The following is a 20,785-nucleotide window of genomic DNA, read 5'->3' on the forward strand; positions in this document are numbered from 1 at the left end:
TAGGCGAGTGTTATACATCATTCAAAACTGTTAAATGTCTACTTTTATTTGTGTACACTCATAATATAAACAAAAATGTTGTGCTTTTCGTAAAATAAACACAATGCACGTTCTGCCGTCCCTCTCAGTGTGTGAAGTTCAGTCTGAAACGTGACAGAAAATGAACTGTAACTCAGCGAATACTTGCCACATACATGAGAAGATATGTCTTTAGAAAGCTTGAAGTGTCTTTTTAAATTATGTAAATCATTTCAAAAATAAATATTCTCTGTTTAAGTAATCATTACGAAAGCAACGAGATGTACAGTTTCTCAAGTGCCTGCTCATTATCTCTAATGTAACCACACCAGCGATTCACATGCAATAGTCCACGTGAAGGAACGCGAACCTGTAAACGCCCTCATCACCTCAAAATAAAGAATCATACTTCATCATTTCCCTGCTTTTCATCGAGTTTGGAAGACACGCTGTGAGTTACACTGGATTTACTCAGAAGAAGAACAAGAAGAATGTGATTTGAAGATAAGAAATATTTTTAAGGTAAGAAATGTATTATCACTTATATTAGTTTATCGTGTTGTTGCATAAACTTCACATTGTACTAGTTGAACTGGTGCCAGACTAAAATGTATGAAATCGACAGAAACAGGTAACCTTTCAATGCTAAATAAATATACAAGTACCACAGGAGGATGTTTTTATGCTCGATTATATTAAACACAGCATGATATAAAAGAAGTATGAGTGTTTACACTAACATGATGAATATTATAATGTGTAGACCAGTGTTTACTGTTAAATACTGTGATCGTGGATATCTGCTCAAACGTAGATGTTTATAATGTAGTAAGAATAATGTTATATATGAGGAGCGGCTTGATCGCTTCAGTAAATGTTCTCTGCAGACGCTGTGAGTTCGAGTCACTCGCGCTGTGCATTTAAAAAAGCAAAACGCGCCGAACATTAGGTTTCATGTTTTTACTCATTTCATAATGTCATAACGGATGAAATGTTTGAAGTAACATGATAATCCATATGTTTCTCTAGTGTAGTGTATTGACGTGTTCCTTTTTAATGATTTAAAGTTATATGCCACCTGCATTTCTGTAAATTAGAATTATTGTTATTATTACTTTATGCAGCCCTACAAGTATTTACCTACAGGCACAACAAGCCTGGTGTTCATTATGTATCTTTTTTGTGGATTTTAAATCACATTTTTAACCAGAAAAATCACAAGTAGATTTTCCTCCCCAAATCGTGCAGCCCTAGTTTTTAAGAAAAATGTATTATTATAATTTTTTTTTTTTACAGGAACCAGATGCCACTGATGAGCCCTGCTAACTTGAACATTCACATGAGTCTCTGTACATGAACATGGTAAAATGAAAAATCAAACACCTTGGAAATGACAGGTATGTTGAACAGGAACTGTTTAGATCAGTGTGTTCAATAATGTGCCTTTTTGTCCTGCGTTATGTATTTTTGGATTATGTTGTGTTGTAAATAAATCCAAACAATCAAAAAGCCATTATTTTAATCTCTCATTCTTTGTTCAAGTACCCTCACAGTCCCACCTGATAGGGCCATTATGGGAGGGTCTTTGTCTTTCTCAGGTGTGAAACACATCAATATTCATGATGATTCGCATACAGCTTTCTTACACAAAACATGTCTTACAAATTTTAAATCAATATATTGTTAAATATGAATGAGTGGGCAGGATGATTTTTATATAGTTTAGAAGCAAATATGCTAGACTACATGACACAATTTTCAAAAATCTTGTGAACAAATAATCTGTATGGGGTTTATGGCCTTATTTCAGTGACTACATTTTTTTTTTTTTTTTCACAAACTACGTAATTTTCTCAAAACTACAAACTTTTACATACATGTTGCTCACATATTATTGTAGCAGAGCTACAATTTGGGCTGAATACAGTGTAATCAGACTTTAGCCATGAAAGTTTTACAAGTAACAGAAATAAGCACAAATGTCAGAGCATGTCAGAACACCTCCAGGGCCCAGAAACACCTCAGAGCCCAGAGGGTTAATGTAGGTCAGAATCTGTGCATGCAACACGTAAGATGTGCATTTGTGGATCACTTATATCATAGAATATGAACGTGACGCGCAAAATTTCACGTTAAGCTTTTTCTTTTTACCAGGCTCTAAGGGAGGAAAACGCCATTAATGTGAAATTTTGTGCATCGCGTTCATATTCTATATATATATTTTTTTTTTTACCATTATTTTTACAGGCAAGTCATTAAGAACAAGTTCTTATTTACAATGGCGGCCTGACAAGTGGAATAACCACTTAGGGAAAGGGGAAGTAGAGTTAAAAGGTACAAAACATTGTAGATACTTACAGGTAAGCAATTACATAAATACAATTGAAAACTCAACACAGTAGACAACAGACCACATTGACCAGCTATATGTATATAGAAATGATGATATATGCTCTTGTCTGTATAAAGTTTTCCTCCCATTTAGCCATTTATAAAGAAAATGCTTAATGTGGCGTAATGCAGTAACACAGTGATATTAAAACCCAGTAGCCTATACATCTTATTGAAGATGCAACGCGCTATTGCACTTTAAGCGTTTTTATAATGATTTTCTATGGGAGAAACCTGATTTAATCGGATTGCCTGTTTAAAGTATGCTTGCATTACTCCAATTTGCCGACCATTCAGTGTCTCATTCTGTCCTGACAAACCCCTCAATCTCAGACGACATTCTGATATTCATGGTTAAAGCAAGATTACAGTGTCTACCAACGAAGTACAATTTGGCAATATGGTATCCATCAAAGCATGAACCCTATTGTATATTACACTCAACTCAGCAGGAGAATGAAACGGTTGCTCACATACTAAACGGATGCTACAACTATAAAGGACTTTATGTGGCTAGACATGACCGTCTGGTTGATCTGGTTGCAAAGGACTTGCAAAAGGTAATCTGTGGACATGATAGTAAGATCTTATAACATATCTGACAGTGACTATTTTAAAAACATTCCAAATACTCCTGACATTGTAATTGTAAATGAGGCTATGAAGCCTGTGTGTGTGTGAGGTGGGCTGCTGTTTGGATCTGTATATGGATACTTGCTACTATTCCAAATTATTGAAATATCAACCTCTGGTAGATCTTATTCTCCATCTCGGATACAACTGTAGACTAATAATTCTGGTATTCGGAAGTTTGGGCCATGTCCATAAGAGTGTGATCAGGGGGTGCAGTTAGGGGGGGCTGCAAAAAAAGGAGGCAAAAAGGCTTGTAAAATTCTGCTCTGTTTCAGCCATAGGGAGCATGCAGATATGGAGACGGAGATGTTTTGTTTATCCTTAATGTGTTGAGAATCTTAAATAGAAGGACCTGTACAAGTGTGTGAGCCATGAAATTGTAGACCTGTCACCGTGTCAAAGACTCTGCCCAGAGTATTTGGATCTTGTTTTCTTTGTAATGTCTTTCAGATCCAAATAAAAGTATTCAAATGTGTGTGTGTGTGTGTGTGTGTGTGTGTGTGTGTGTGTGTGTGTGTGTGTGTGTGTGTGTGTGTGTGTGTGTGTGTGTGTGTGTGTGTGTGTGTGTGTGTCTGTGTCTGTGTCTGTGTCTGTGTGTGTGTGTGTGTGTGTGTGGATCGTGCTAGGCTAAACCGGCTAAATGAAAGTCTCAAAATCCAAATGAATCAAATAGGGGTCCACTCAGAAACAAGTCAATGAACGAGTCAGACCACAACCTCAGAAAGTAGTTACTATGTCTGATTTCGAAGAAATTGATGGCAAAATTTTGGAAGAAACCGTACAGCACCTTAAAACATCAGCCTGCGCTCTTGACACACTTCCCACATCATTTTTCAAAAGTGTGTTAAACAGTTTAGAAGCAGATCTTCTAGAAGTGGTAAATGCTTCACTTCTCTCTGGGAGTTTTCCAAACTCCATGAAAGCTGCAGTTGTCTAGCCCCTCCTGAAAAAGAGCAGTCTGGATAAGACCATATTAAGCAACTATAGACCGATCTCAAATCTTCCTTTCATAGGCAAGATCATTGAAAAAGTTGTCTTCAATCAGCTGAACAAATTCTTAAGCTCGAATGGATACTTTAATAAACGATATTCGCTTAAATACTGATTCAGGCAAATTATCAGTGCTGGTACTACTCGACCTCAGTGCTGCATCTGACACTGTCAAATGTCTGTCAAGTAGATGCTTAGTTTCCAGACAAGACTTAGAGAAACTTGTTCATGCTTTCATCACCAGCAGGGTGGATTACTGTAATGGACTCCTCACTGGCCTTCCCAAAGAGACCATAAGACAGTGTCAGCTCATACAGAACGCTGAGCAGAACCAGAACATATGAACACATCACACCAGTCCTCAGGTCTTTACACTGGCTCCCAGTTACATTTAGGATTGATTTTAAAGTATTATTACTGGTATATAAATCATTCAATGGCCTAGGACCTCAATACATAGCAGATATGCTCACTGAATATAAACCCAACAGATCACTCAGATCATTAGGATCATATCAGCTATTTTTTTCATTTTATTTATTTATATAGCACAAATAAACACAACAGAAGTTGACCACTGTGCTTTACAAGGTAAAAGTCCAGGAAACATGAAAGAAGGGGCAAAATAAACCATTAACACATAATGTATTAGAACCATATTTGAGATTTAATGAAATGCCCGGTCAAAAAGATAAAACTTTAGCTTAAATCCATACTCATGTAAAGAGGACAGGGATCTCAAGGATAAGGGGAGACTATTCCATATAAGTGATCGACAACTGCGAAAGCACGATCCCCTCTCAACTTAAATCGTGAATGTGGCTGGGACAGGTTATAACTGCTTGTGGACCAGGTAAGATAGGTAGATGGGTAAGAGGGTGCAAGACCATTTAAGGATTTGAAAACAAACAACAATATTTTAAAATCAACTCTATGACACACCGGCAACCAGTTAAGAGACATTAAAATATGAGTAATATGTTCATGTTTGCGAACCCCAGTTAGAAATCTAGCTGCAGCGTTTTGAACCATTTGAAGCCTTGTAATGGAAAACTGGGAGATTCCTGCATATAAGCAATTACAATAATCCAAGCGGGATAGAACGAAAGCTAGAAATACCAAGTGTTCACTCTAAGCATGGCGAGTCTGCTTTAGCTATTATGCTGGACCAGCTTCGAGAGGAGATCAGATGTGCTCCTACAGTCACTTTCACATCCAGACTCACAACACTTCAGTTCAGCTGTGCATTTACTGAGAGCACTGTGCCACTGTTCGGCCATTTTTGCCATCAAACTGTTTTAATTAATCTGATTTCTTTTGATTATTCTAATTCCTTCTATGTAAAGCACTTTGAATTTCCATTGTGTGTGAAATGTGCTATATAAATAAACTTGCCTTGCATGCATGTCACCTGATCCAAAAATGCAATCTTACTTGTTTTATGCACAAATTCTGACCTACATTAATACAAAATTGAGGTTTTGTATTTACAACTATGTCTTTATTTGTACAAAATGCTACAAATTCATGTAATTCTAGGTTTTGCTCATGCATTTATTAATCAATTTGAGACAAAATTCATCCTATACACAACACACACCGCCTCGCTGTCCTCCGGTTCACTGTCTGATTCCTGCCGGACTGTCTCTCACACAGATGGCCACCTTCTTCAGCAACAGCCTGGATTTCCTGGCGTCGTGTCCTGGCTACGGTCCGCGAGGAGGCGTCCTGAACCCGCTGCAGGCCCACAGTGTGATGGAGAACAAGAGGCGCGCCGCCACATACATGAGCGCCATCAGGAAGGTCACAGTCTTTATTACTTTCCTTTAAAGTACAGGTCAAGCTTTGAATTGGGAAGGGAAGGAGGCAAGAGAGGCTCCCACAAAGTCGAAAAATATAAAAACAAGATAAAAGTACATAAGTAACATTTCAGGTACAGATCATTGAAACGGTTGTTTTTTTCCGAGGGAAAGCCCCTTCCTCTGATCACATGCCTGACTGCAGTAGTCCAGTCAGGGAAATGGAGAGGTTCTTAAGCACTTGATCTTAATGATATGATGTTTTTGCAGTGACTGATAGATTCACTGATAGTTACAGTGTTTTCTCTTACTGTAACACAGCCTCTTGTAGCTTGTTGCGTTATTTGGCGCTCAGCATCGGTCACAGCACAATATATTTGACAATCGTGGAAAGCACTTCACAAATAAATGGACCGCTACAAGGCCTATTTGCACAGTTCAGTCCTGTGAATGTTGGTGTGTTTTCTTGTGTTTTCAGGTCAGATCAGAATCGGTGCCGTACAGAGATGCTTTAGCAAACCGACATGTTCTGACAAGCTCTACTGAAAGTCGAGAGGGACTCATGCAGCAGGTACCTGAACCTGTCTGTCTATCCGTCTGTCTGTCCAACCGTCTGTCTGACGGTGTGTGTGTGTGTTTATCAGGTTGTCCAGAGTCAGGAGAAGATGTGTCGTCTGGAGCAGGAGAAGGAGCACTGGCTGCTGGAGGCTCAGCTGGGTCAGGTGCGTTTACAGAGGGAGAGTCAGCGCATCGCTCAGCTGGAGGCTCAGATCCTCTCCGGGGCTCCAGCAGAACCACACAGCGCCGCTCAGATCCTCTCCGGGGCTCCAGCAGAACCACACAGCGCCGCTGACGGACCCGGTGCTGCCCGTCCTGATAGTCCAGTGCCCGTCCAGGACACCAGCCTGGTGAGTGACCTCATGCTGGAACAGTGGTTCATCTCCCTAATCAGACACACCTAACCATGAGTCAGCAGGTGTTTTAAACAGAAGAAAATGTGCAGTGTTGATTGTGTGTAACTACAGGCAAACAATTGCCTTGCGTACAGTGCTGTAAATGCATCAGAAATCATGGAATCCAACAGAATTATGAATCATGACTACATCAACGCTTTTCTTTTCCACAAGTTTCCTTGTATAGTAGGTTTGTCAAAACTCTGTACCAAGCCGATACTGAAATTGTAACAATGCAATGATACCAGGTTTTCGACAGCACTGGTAGTAAAGAGACTTCCCTGATAGACGGCTGCATTCAGATGCTCCTGTGTGTGTCTGTGTAAGGTTGAGCTCAGACATGAGCTCATGAACATAGTGTCCAATCAGAGGTGTTTAAGTTAGTCAGGAATCCATTCAGAAGTTCTCTTTCTAACATCCATTCGGTATCTCACGGCGTGACCGACTGTGGAAGCACCAGTTACACCACATCTGTCAGACAGACAGACCAATCGAGACAGCGATCAGGGAGACCCGCCTCCCTGGTTTATAACTCGCTGCAGCCCACTACTGCGTCATTCTAGGCATATCTTCTTCACTGTGAAGATTGTGGAAGCTGTACTCACTGACGCATTTTGGATTTTCTGCTTAACCGTATACAGACGAAGCCGACCGGTGACGTCGCAAACGTGGAAAATCTATATATTGCTGTTAGGGTTGCATTTTCTTGTGAGTGTGGGAAAACGTCCGCGTCAAGGTGAGTTTTTCCACCCCTAAGAGAATAAACAGCCTTACGTTCTAAACCAATACGATTCAGTTTGTATTAGAAAATAGTTTATTTTCAGAATTCCTCTGTATACACTGCTCCGAGATAGTAAACCTACACGTCACGGTGAGAGTTTACCGAACGAAGAGAGTGGAGAGTGATGGCCACGGCTAGAACGGCAGAGAGCACGGGAGGAAATGATGCTCCCCTCGGATGTGCTCCTGTGGCCTATGGATTTCGGCGAGAGATTCACATTCGCTCTGCATATCATGCTTGGGTGTTAAGCATGCCCAAGCGGCGGTATCGAACCCAGAAGGCTGCCCTAACTGTTCTGGTTTTCCTACTAAGATCCGTGGAAGGAGACTTAGAGTTGCAATAGCAGGAAACAAGGACCCATGCTTCTCCTTTCAGACTCAGCCCAGGGGTGAGATTATGGACGGGGAGTCCCCGGACCTCCCCCCTTCTCTTTGGAGATGCCCTCGCGGGTATAGCGGGGAAGATGATGATGATGATGATGATGAAGATGAGGAATTATCCCCTCATCTTCTAGACGACGTTGAAGAGGAAGAGGATGACGACATTCTCCCTCCTATTTCATCTCGTCCACCGAGTAACCAGAGTGGGGACTCTGGTTTCCAGAATCTGGAAATCATTAAATAGACTTTGTTTGCAGGGCAGATAATCAGAACCAAATACGTATTGTGCACAAGTTTTATTAACTATGAAAAGAACCATCAGCTTATTATTATCAGAACACCTCATTAAATGTATACTTGCATGGCCTTTGCAGTGAAAGCATTTCGTGAAGTTCCTGAAGAAGTATTTTGAAGGTTCCATGAGTCTCAATCGATTTTGTGGCGAGCAGGACGAGGCCGAGGGCCGTGAGAGAGCGACGCGAGGCCGGTGGCGTGATTACTGGTGAGCGACACCTGCGCGACTCACTGGTCTCGTATCTCTCACGGAGGAACGGAAGCATAAAAGGAGGAGCGACGACAGTGGAGATTGAGAGAGCTGTCTTTTACTTTCGTTTTGTATTTGTTTATTTTGGCATTAAATTGTGTGTTCGACTGTTCGCTGGTTCCCACCTCCTTCTTCTCCATTACATCTAACCTCATTACAGATTTCTTCTGTGTTGAATGAAGAAATGGTGATGAACTGGCATGGTTTGTTTTCCTCTGTTCTGGTTGAAAGTTCTCTCTCTCTCCATGAGCACGTGGCTGGAGAGCAGATTGTGGCATGCTGGCCCTGGGCCGGAGAGGCCACGCACAGCAACCAGGAGAAGGGAGGAAGTCAGAAGAGTTGATGGTTGGAGTTGCGATTGACGACTTCTGCATTGAATGAAGAAATTGTGCCAAACTCCTGATGTTGTCCTTGATTCTAGTGTGGTTGAGAGAGTCCTCTCTCTCCTGAATGAGCACATGGCTGCTTGTGGGCCAAGGCCTGCTGCCGTGTGGCCTGGTGCGGCCACGCAGGACAGCAACCCGAACGTTCCAAGAAGGCCAAGAGAGGGGAAGGGCTTGTGTAGAGGCAATTTATAGCCTGCGAAAGGTCCCACCTCTCAGGGTTGGCTCGACCTAACCCTCTGTTGGGAGGATTTATGACTCCGTCTCAAGTGTGGTTAGACATGGGCCTTGCTGTTTGTGTCCATTTATACTCAGATAGATATAAAAAACACACACACTGCATTCTATGAGAAGGCAATCTACACTAAAGTGTGAGCCATTAAATGAGGATTAATTAGATCGGAGAAACGATATAGGTGGGGTTACATTGACTGTTGGTTTTATCTTAAAATACATAGTATCAAAAGACTCTACACAAAACAGTAAATCAGTTAAGCTACTGGAGGAGATGGGCCGCATGCTGGACGCAGGCTCTCCCAACCCAGCGCTCTGGGAGGAGATTTGTGTGATAGCAGATCTGAATCTCCACACATCACGTGGGGCGCTTCAGAGGGGCTGGCTGTAGTGGGAGAAAGAGCGTTATGGCTCAGTCTCTCAGGCCTTTCTGAAAAGGAAAGAGTGGAGTTTCTGGACGCCCCCGTAGACCCCAAGGCTATGTTTGGCTCTACTGTCACAGCTATGTGCCAACAGTGTGACTTGAAGGAGGGAGAGGTGTTCGAGACCTGCTTACCTAGAAAGCTTACAGCTCGATCATATCAGCCTGCCCGCGTGAATTTTTACAGCTCCTAGGGCTTTCTGCTCCACCCCCCTTAGATTTAGAGTTCAACACTTTTCTTCCTCCCCCGGGGAAACAAAGAAAGTTGTTAAGTGTGAATGGCCCCAGTTCAAGCGTTTCAATGGCCAGTTCAGCAGGTTCACTCACCATTATGAGAGGAATGGTGGCACAAGTTACCATGGTGCCCCCTGCGATTATTCCCCTACCTCCACCCACGGGGTTAATGATGAGGTCAGGAGAGGATGTTTGCACAAGTAAAAGAGGTGAGAAAAGAAAAGAAATTCCTACGCATCCAGGCCAAGAGCCAAGGGCGGAGAAATGTGTGAAAACAACAATACAAATTAAACCAAAAAATTCCCCATTGAAACTGCAATGCCTATCTTCACCACTGAGTGGTGCCACCGCACCGCCAGTAAGCGAAGAGAAGAGGAGCACACTCGCTGCGCAAGCAGAGAGCTGGCGTGCATGCGCAGTATTCGGGAACGATAAGCCAAGCACCCCTTGATATGTTGATTTATGAGGTGGGCGAGATGGTTACTTCCGGTCACAAAGTCCCTGATCCCGCCCTGGGATTTATCGGTGGTTCTGGAGGCGCTCTCCCAGCCTCCTTTTGAACCATTACTGAGTATTGATTTACTGCGTCTTTCTTTGAAGACAGTTTTAATACTGGTTCTCACTACAGCAAAGCGAGTGAGTGAATTACGTGCTTTGTCTGTACATTCTTCCTTTATGCAGTTTGCAGCGGGTGGCTCGAAAGTTACGCTGAAAACTAGCCCGGCATTCGTTCCTAAGTTAAGAGAAACATTAGGAGCAAACAGATCTGTAGATTTGTTGCCGTTCTTTCCACCACCTTTTTCTTCATCAGAGGAAGAGCAGCCATATCACCCTGTAGCCCAAGACTGGTTGCCCACTGAAGCTAAGCAGGGCTGAGCCTGGTTAGTACCTGGATGGGAGACCTCCTGGGAAAAACCAGGTTGCTGCTGGAAGAGGTGTTAGAGAGGCCAGCAGGGGGCGCTCACCCTGTGGTCTGTATGGGTCCTAATGCCCCAGTATAGTGACGGGGACACTATACTGCCAAAAGAGCTCCGTCCTTCGGATGAGATGTTAAACCGAGGTCCTGACTCTCTGTGGTCATAAAAAATCCCAGGATGTCCTTCGAAAAAGAGTAGGGGTGTAACCCCGGCATCCTGGCCAAATTTGCCCCTTGGCCTCTGTCTATCATGGCCTCCTAATCATCCCCATACACTGATTGGCTTCATCACTGTCTCCTCTCCACCAGTAAGCTGGTGTGTGGTGGGCGTTCTGGCGTAATATGGCTGCCGTCGCATCATCCAAGTGGATGCTGCACATTGATGGTGGTTGAGGAGATTCCCCCTTCTATGTAAAGCGCTTTGAGGTCTCAGAAAAAGCGCTATATAAATGTAACGAATTATTATTATTATAAGAGCGGTTACATTGTCTGTGCCCGGTGCGAGCTCTGCACACTTATGTTCAGAGAACTTGTGTGTTTCGAAGGAGCAGTCAGCTTTTTGTCTCGTGGGCTGACAGGCTGCATCTCAATACTAGTTTTACTTGATCTTAGTGCTGCGTTCGATACTATAGATCACACAATACTCTTAGATCGACTACAAAGTTATACTGGTGTTCAAGGACAAGCATTAAGCTGGTTCAGATCATACCTATCTGACCGCTACCATTTTGTCTATTTAAATGGAGAAAAATCGATCATAACTCCAGTAAACTATGGAGTGCCGCAGGGATCTGTGTTAGGCCCTCTATTATTCTCAATATATATGATGCCACTTGGAAATATTATAAGGAAACATGGAATTAGTTTTCATTGTTATGCTGATGACACTCAAATATATATTTCATCATGGCCAGATGAAAACGCTAAATTATCCAAATTGACAGAGTGTGTTAAAGATATAAAAGATTGGATGACGCGTAATTTTCTTTTATTAAATCCAGACAAAACAGAGGTACTACTTATCGGTTCAAAACACCGCCCACAAAACCTCTCACACTACAACTTTAACATTGTAGGATGTCTCTGATGCAGAAAAGTTAGTTCATGCATTCATGACCTCGAGACTAGATTACTGTAATGCTTTATTAGTCGGTTGTCCTGCATCCTCAATAAACAAGCTACAGTTAGTCCAGAATGCCGCCGCTAGAGTTCTTACTAGATCAAGAAAATATGATCATATAACACAGATTTTATCATCACTGCATTGGTTACCTATAAAGTTCCGTATTAATTACAAGGTATTGCTACTGACTTATAAAGCCCTAAACGGCTTAGCTCCAGTCTATTTAACGGATCTTCTATCGCACTATAATCCATCGCGCTCTTTAAGATCACTTAATTCAAGGCTTTTGGTCATACCTGGATATCCAGAACCACCAAAGGAGGGAGAGCATTTTCACATTTAGCCCCAAAACTCTGGAATAGCCTTCCTGATACTGTTCGTTGCTCAGACTCGCTCTCCCAGTTTAAAACTAGATTAAAGACGCATCTCTTCAGCCAGGCATTCATATCATATTTTACAGTTCAAATTACAATCCGGCCTCTAGTTAATAAACGCCAGAGGAGAACTGGCCCCCGACTGAGCCTGGGTTCTCCCAAGGTTTTTTTTTTTCTCCATTGGGTCACCTGATGGAGTTTTAGGACACCATTAGGTCACTTGATGGAGTTTTTCGGTTCCTTGCCACTGTTGCCTTTGGCTTGCTCAGTTGGGGATATTCTGGGGATATTCTGGGGATATTTAGTTTGATTTTATCAATCAATAAATTCCACTAGAAACAAACCTTGTTGTATTATTTTAATTTAATACTGTGAAGCTGCTTTGATACAATCTGTATTGTGAAAAGCGCTATACAAATATACTTGACTTGACTGTTACAAGGGGAGACCTATTTCACGTCAGTGGCTCTCTCAGTGGATGGTGAATGCGCCCCTCCTGGGCTCTGTTCAGGGGTGTCTTCATTCAAGACACATGTGCTGCGGCGAGCTGGCCATCTTTTGTCAGATACTATAGATTGGATGTGACTGTGCTATCGTTGGCTCACTCTATGCTCGGTGTTGGAGCGGCGAGTGTAACGTCATAATAATAATAATACATTTATTTTATATAGCACCTTTAAAAAGTTGCTTTCTCAAAGCGCTTTACAGGCAAACATAACAACAGAGAAAACTACACTCTTTAAATACAAAAATAAACAAATAAAAATGAATAATCAAGTAAAACCAATCCTAAAATAGAAAGTTTTGAGAAGAGATTTAAAAGTAACTAATGTATTTGCTTCCCTAATGTCGGCCGGGAGAGAATTCCAAAGCTTAGGAGCATAGGAAGAAAATGCTCTATCACCTCTAGAACGAAGCCGTATCTTGGGAACAACCAAGAGACCACTCTGAGAGGAACGCAGATGATGACGTGGTGTGTAAGGCATTAATAGATCAGTCAAGTACTGAGGAGCCAGATTATGCAAAGCCTTATATGTCAACATAAGGATTTTAAATCAATACGGTACTTGACAGGTAGCCAGTGCAAAGTCTCCAAGACAGGGGTAATATGGTCCCTAGCCCTGACCCCATACAATACTCAAGCAGCTGAATTTTGAAGATATTGAAGTTTGTCAATTGAGGTTTTTGATACCCCAACTAGAAGACCATTACAGTAGTCAACACGTGAAAAAACGAGAGTTTATCAACCTCTCAGCAACTGAGAAGGACAACATAGGACGTAAATGTGCTATATTTCTGAGGCGATAAAAGGATGTCTTAACCGTATTCTGCACAAAAGGCTCAAATGACAGTGTGGCATCAAATATGACACCAAGATTTTTTTATTTGCTTTGAAACTCCAAGGCAACACCATCAACACATAGAGAAAGAGACCCAGCCTTTTGCAGTTGATGAGGAGAGCCAAGGAGCATAACTTCTGTTTTAGAGCCATTTAAAGACAGAAAATTATTAGACATCCAAATCTTGAGCAAAACAGTTTGAAAGATACACAACGTCCACTTGCTGACCTGGTCTTGAATGGATATACATCTGCCTATCATCAGCATAAAAGTGATAGTTAAGGTCAAGAGATCTTAGTAGTTGACCAAGTGGATAAATATACATACTAAAAAGTAAGGGACCCAATACTGACCCCTGTGGGACGCCAGTATGAACAGAACTAAATTTGGACCTAAAGCCACCCATAAAAACAAATTGACATCGGTCAGTAAAGTAGGACTTGAACCAGCCAAGAACTGTCACTGACAAACCAAATACATTTTCAAGACGATTAAGTAACAGTGCATGGTCAATAGTGTCAAAGGCTGAACTAAGATCCAAGAGAATGAGAAGAGACATGGAGCCGGAGTCGAAGGCTAATAGTAAGTCATTAGTGACTTTAACCAACGCAGTCTCAGTGCTATTTCATTTCCGAAACCCAGATTGATGAGGTTCAAATAGATTATTTTCAATTAAGTGTTTTTTAATTGGCCGCAACCACACCCTCCAAGATTTTAGCCAGGAATGAAAGATTTGAGATTGGGCAATAATTTGACAGAATTTTCATATCAGAGTTTTATACTGATTGTCATAACACTTCACACATGTCTCTCGTTCTTATTCTGAAATACCTCACTTCTGTTATCAGAGAACCAGGGTTACGCAAGTAACCTGACGTTTTGTTCAATGCAGCCTCACCAATCCTTTCATAGTAACTGACAAACACACTATGTAGATTCTTTGTCAGGGATACAAATTACTCGCATTTCATTCAATTCACCATTTTAAAAATGCTAAATGGCTCACTTGTGTGATGCACAGACATGATGCGTGAGAGTTGAGCAGCGTTCAGGCATGCGGCTCAGGGATTCACAGGAACTGCATCAGCAGGTTCACATGTTTGAAAAGCTCTGGAAACACTGATTGTTTTAAATGTATTTGTCATACAGTGTCAAGTCTACCATTTCTTTGTTGCTGCAGGTCTCAAAAATTAGTAGGTCTCAATTAATTAACTTTTTTTTTTACTGTACATTATAACTCTAAACTGAATTTTGTTTTTATACCTTTTTCTTATATATATTGTATACAAATATATTATTGGATGTAAAACTAAAAATATTATTGACATTTTGGTGCAGCTGTAATATTTTTATCATCTGTCTCTATTATCAGGTCGGCATTTTAACCATCACATCCTGCAGCGAGAGCGTATGTATTCATGTTTTACTTTCTTAAATAACCATATCTGCATATTCAGATTCATACATCATATTCTATATCATAATCATCTCTCCAGCCTATTTAAAACCGTGGTGCTAAATGAAGCGGCTCATGTCATGTTGATGATGATGATGATGATGATGATGTTGTTGTTGTTGTTGTTGTTGTTGTTGTTTGTGTGCCATAGGCTGGAGATCAGGAATCTCGTGAGCATCTGATCAAAACTCATTACATGAGCCGCGTTTCAGATCTGACTTCTCAACTGCAGATCTGTGACAGCAAAGCCGTCCACTTCCACGCTGAGGTCAGTACTCAATACACCACAGTACTCAACACTTTTAACCCTGTCTCCTCTCACCCCAGTACTCTACACACCACAGTACTTAACGCACCACAGTACTCAACATACTACAGTACTCAACGCACCCCAGTACTCAACACACCACAGTACTCAACACACCACAGTACTCAACATACCCCAGTACTCGATGCACCCCAGTACTCGATGCACCCCAGTACTCGATGCACCCCAGTACTCAACTCACCACAGTACTCAACGCACCACAGTACTCAACGCGCCCCAGTACTCAACACACCACAGTACTCAGTGCACCCCCAGTACTCAACGCACCCCAGTACTCAACACACCCCAGTACTCAGCAGACCCCAGTACTCAATACACCACAGTACTCAACACTTTTAACCCTGTCTCCTCTCACCCCAGTACTCTACACACCACAGTACTTAACGCACCACAGTACTCAACATACCCCAGTACTCGATGCACCCCAGTACTCAACACACCACAGTACTCAACACACCACAGTACTCAACATACCCCAGTACTCGATGCACCCCAGTACTCGATGCACCCCAGTACTCAACTCACCACAGTACTCAACGCACCACAGTACTCAACGCGCCCCAGTACTCAACACACCACAGTACTCAGTGCACCCCCAGTACTCAACGCACCCCAGTACTCAACACACCCCAGTACTCAGCACACCACAGTACTCAACACACCACAGTACTCAACACACCACAGTACTCAACACACCACAGTACTCAATGCACCACAGTACTCAATGCACCACAGTACTCAACGCACTCCAGTACACCCCAGTACTCAACACACCCCAGTACTCAACGCACCCCAGTACTCAACACACCCCAGTACACCCCAGTGCTCAACACGCTCAGTGCTCAACACTCTCAGTCCTCAACACGCTCAGTCCTCAACGCTCTCAGTCCTCAACACGCTCAGTGCTCAACACTCTCAGTGCTCAACACGCTCAGTGCTCAACACGCTCAGTCCTCAACACTCTCAGTCCTCAACACGCTCAGTCCTCAACGCTCTCAGTCCTCAACACGCTCAGTGCTCAACACTCTCAGTCCTCAACACGCTCAGTGCTCAACACGCTCAGTGCTCAACACTCTCAGTCCTCAACACGCTCAGTCCTCAACACTCTCAGTCCTCAACACGCTCAGTCCTCAACACGCTCAGTGCTCAACACGCTCAGTCCTCAACACGCTCAGTGCTCAACACTCTCAGTCCTCAACACGCTCAGTGCTCAACACTCTGTCCTCAACACGCTCAGTGCTCAACACGCTTAGTGCTCAACACTCTCAGTCCTCAACACGCTCAGTGCTCAACACTCTCAGTCCTCAACACGCTCAGTGCTCAACACTCTCAGTCCTCAACACTCTCAGTCCTCAACACGCTCAGTCCTCAACACGCTCAGTCCTCAACACGCTCAGTCCTCAACACGCTCAGTCCTCAACACGCTCAGTCCTCAACACGCTCAGTCCTCAACACTCTCAGTCCTCAACACGCTCAGTGCTCAACGCTCTCAGTCCTCAACGCTCTCAGTCCTCAACACGCTCAGTCCTCAACACGCTCAGTCCTCAACACGCTCAGTCCTCAACACGCTCAGTCCTCAACACTCTCAGTCCTCAACACGCTCAGTCCTCAACACGCTCAGTCCTCAACACGCTCAGTCCTCAACACGCTTAGTGCTCAACACGCTCAGTGCTCAACACGCTCAGTGCTCAACACGCTCAGTCCTCAACACTCTCAGTCCTCAACACGCTCAGTGCTCAACACTCTCAGTCCTCAACACGCTCAGTCCTCAACACGCTCAGTCCTCAACACGCTCAGTGCTCAACACGCTCAGTGCTCAACACTCTCAGTCCTCAACACGCTCAGGACCTGGGTGTGCTCTTTGATACCAATCTTTCATTTGAAAGTCACGTGTCTAGTATCTGTAAAACCGCATTTTTCCATCTTAAAAATATATCTAAATTACGTCATATGCTCTCATTGACAAATGCGGAACAATTAGTCCATGCGTTCATGACCTCAAGGCTAGATTATTGTAATGCTCTACTGGGTGGTTGCCCTGCACGCTTAATAAACAAACTACAGCTGGTCCAAAACGCAGCAGCTCGAGTTCTTACCAGAACCAGGAAGTATGACCATATTAGCCCGGTTCTGTCAAAACTGCACTGGCTCCCTATTAAACATCGCATCAATTTTAAAATATTGCTGATTACTTACAAAGCACTAAATGGTTTAGCTCCGCGGTACTTGAGCGAGCTCTTAACGCATTATACTCCTTCACGTCTATTGCGATCTCAAAATTCCGGCCAGTTGATAATACCTAGAATATCTAAATCGACTGCTGGCGGTAGATCCTTTTCCTATTTAGCACCAAAACTTTGGAACAGCCTTCCTACCATTGTCCGGGAAGCAGACACACTCTGTCAGTTCAAATCTAGATTAAAGACACATCTCTTTGACATAGCGTTCACATAATACATTATAGACTTCTATAATTCAATATTAGGCTGCATAGATTAGGTCAGCTGGAACCGGGAACACTTCCCATAAATCCTGATGTACTTGTTACATCATGAGAAGAATGGCATCTACGCTAATTTTAGTGTCTTTGTTTATCCCAAGGTTTTCCCGCAGCCTGCCGGATCCAGGCCGTTTCCAGATCTGATGAAGGACCTTCGCCTGGACCCGATGTCAATGCAGTGCTGAAGGGCCAACTAGTCTCTCCCTATGGAGGATCCCTTTCCCACTCTACAGATAACGCGTCGTCGGGAAAACTCAATTTGCGTATCTACCCCGAATTGATAAAATAAAATAAAATTCTGAATCAAAACTATAAGGAAACACCAGTAATTTGTTTAGGCTTGGTTTGTAGGGAATTCCAAACCTGCACACATATATTCAAACGCACATAATTATAGAACCCGTTCTTAATGCGCATCTGAACGCCATCAGCGTTTCTCACAGGTTCGCTAAAGTCTGTGTAGAGAGAATGGTGTCGTCTTGGCGGCCCTAATTTAAAAACAAATGATGGTTGCGACGGAAGCGAATCAATCGAAACTAACTTTAGCTGGAAAATAACTTTATTAAAGAACCGCTATAAAGCCAAAACAATCTTACGTTATATTATACATTTATCTCTGTGAAGCTGCTTTGAGACAATCTACATTGTTAAAAGCGCTATATAAATGAAGATGACTTGACTTGACTTGACTTGACTCAGTGCTCAACACGCTTAGTGCTCAACACTCTCAGTCCTCAACACGCTCAGTGCTCAACACTCTCAGTCCTCAACACGCTCAGTGCTCAACACTCTCAGTCCTCAACGCTCTCAGTCCTCAACACGCTCAGTCCTCAACACTCTCAGTCCTCAACGCTCTCAGTCCTCAACACGCTCAGTGCTCAACACTCTCAGTCCTCAACGCTCTCAGTCCTCAACACGCTCAGTGCTCAACACTCTCAGTCCTCAACGCTCTCAGTCCTCAACACGCTCAGTGCTCAACACTCTCAGTCCTCAACACGCTCAGTGCTCAACACTCTCAGTCCTCAACGCTCTCAGTCCTCAACACTCTCAGTCCTCAACACTCTCAGTCCTCAACACGCTCAGTCCTCAACACGCTCAGTCCTCAACACGCTCAGTGCTCAACACGCTCAGTGCTCAACACGCTCAGTGCTCAACACTCTCAGTCCTCAACGCTCTCAGTCCTCAACACTCTCAGTCCTCAACACTCTCAGTCCTCAACACGCTCAGTCCTCAACACGCTCAGTCCTCAACACGCTCAGTGCTCAACACTCTCAGTCCTCAACGCTCTCAGTCCTCAACACTCTCAGTCCTCAACACGCTCAGTGCTCAACACTCTCAGTCCTCAACGCTCTCAGTCCTCAACGCTCTCAGTCCTCAACACGCTCAGTGCTCAACACTCTCAGTCCTCAACGCTCTCAGTCCTCAACACGCTCAGTGCTCAACACTCTCAGTCCTCAACACGCTCAGTGCTCAACACTCTCAGTCCTCAACGCTCTCAGTCCTCAACACTCTCAGTCCTCAACACTCTCAGTCCTCAACACGCTCAGTCCTCAACACGCTCAGTCCTCAACACGCTCAGTGCTCAACACGCTCAGTGCTCAACACGCTCAGTGCTCAACACTCTCAGTCCTCAACGCTCTCAGTCCTCAACACTCTCAGTCCTCAACACTCTCAGTCCTCAACACGCTCAGTCCTCAACACGCTCAGTCCTCAACACGCTCAGTGCTCAACACTCTCAGTCCTCAACGCTCTCAGTCCTCAACACTCTGTCCTCAACACTCTCAGTCCTCAACACGCTCAGTCCTCAACACGCTCAGTCCTCAACACGCTCAGTCCTCAACACGCTCAGTCCTCAACACGCTCAGTCCTCAACACGCTCAGTGCTCAACACTCTCAGTCCTCAACACTCTCAGTCCTCAACACTCTCAGTCCTCAACACGCTCAGTCCTCAACACGCTCAGTCCTCAACACGCTCAGTCCTCAACGCTCTCAGTCCTCAACACTCTCAGTCCTCAACACTCTCAGTCCTCAACACGCTCAGTCCTCAACACTCTCAGTCCTCAACACGCTCAGTCCTCAACACGCTCAGTCCTCAACACGCTCAGTGCTCAACACGCTCAGTGCTCAACACTCTCAGTCCTCAACACGCTCAGTCCTCAACACTCTCAGTCCTCAACACGCTCAGTGCTCAACACTCTCAGTCCTCAACACGCTCAGTCCTCAACACGCTTAGTGCTCAACACTCTCAGTCCTCAACACGCTCAGTGCTCAACACGCTCAGTCCTCAACACGCTCAGTCCTCAACACGCTCAGTCCTCAACACGCTCAGTCCTCAACACGCTTAGTGCTCAACACGCTCACTCCTCAACACGCTTAGTGCTCAACACGCTCACTCCTCAACACGCTCAGTCCTCAACGCTCTCAACGCTCTCAGTCCTCAACACGCTCCGTGCTCAACACTCTCAGTCCTCAACACGCTCAGTCCTCAACACGCTCAGTCCTCAACGCGCTTAGTGCTCAACACTCAGTCCTCAACACGCTTAGTGCTCAACACGCTCAGTCCTCAACACGCTTAGTGCTCAACACGCTCACTCCTCAACACGCTCACTCCTCAACGCTCTCAGTCCTCAACACGCTCCGTCCTCAACACACTGTGCTCAACGCGATCAATACTCAAAACTCTCAGTACTCCACATGCTAAGTGCTCAAAACGCAATCAATACTCAACACGCTCAGGACTCTGTTTACACGAGAACGCTCGCGGGTGAAAACGTAAAAATATTTTATCAGATGTGCCTTTCGTTTAGACAGTGACGGCGTTTTTGGGGCTTAAAAACGCACAAAAGTGAAACCACCCTCCAGAGTGGAAATCTTAAAAACGCTCCACCGTCGCGTTTCCGTCTAAACGGTAAAAACGCAAAAGTCTGCTAGACAGTGAAGGCACCCATCAGTGCTTCACATTGCCACCTAGCCGCCTGGAGTGCATA

General features: G+C 43.8%; 1 protein-coding gene across 2 annotated transcripts in view; it reads left to right on the forward strand.

Moving 5' to 3' along the window:
• Window positions 1–20,785, forward strand: part of ppp1r21 (protein phosphatase 1, regulatory subunit 21) — a 48,210-nt gene that overhangs the window by 17,266 nt on the left and 10,159 nt on the right. Inside the window, exons 15-20 of one of the 2 annotated variants that reach the window (XM_084391435.1) lie at window positions 5,689–5,835; window positions 6,310–6,402; window positions 6,476–6,595; window positions 6,638–6,739; window positions 14,887–14,922; window positions 15,122–15,238. In XM_084391435.1, the coding sequence (XP_084247561.1) occupies window positions 5,689–5,835; window positions 6,310–6,402; window positions 6,476–6,595; window positions 6,638–6,739; window positions 14,887–14,922; window positions 15,122–15,238 (615 nt within the window). Of the gene's footprint in view, window positions 1–5,688; window positions 5,836–6,309; window positions 6,403–6,475; window positions 6,740–14,886; window positions 14,923–15,121; window positions 15,239–20,785 lie in introns of both variants that reach the window. The other variant, XM_084391434.1, reaches the window with a different exon arrangement.

This window comes from Rutilus rutilus, assembly GCF_951802725.1.
Source record: "Rutilus rutilus genome assembly, chromosome: 20".
In the NCBI taxonomy this organism is placed as follows: Eukaryota; Metazoa; Chordata; class Actinopteri; order Cypriniformes; family Leuciscidae; genus Rutilus; species Rutilus rutilus.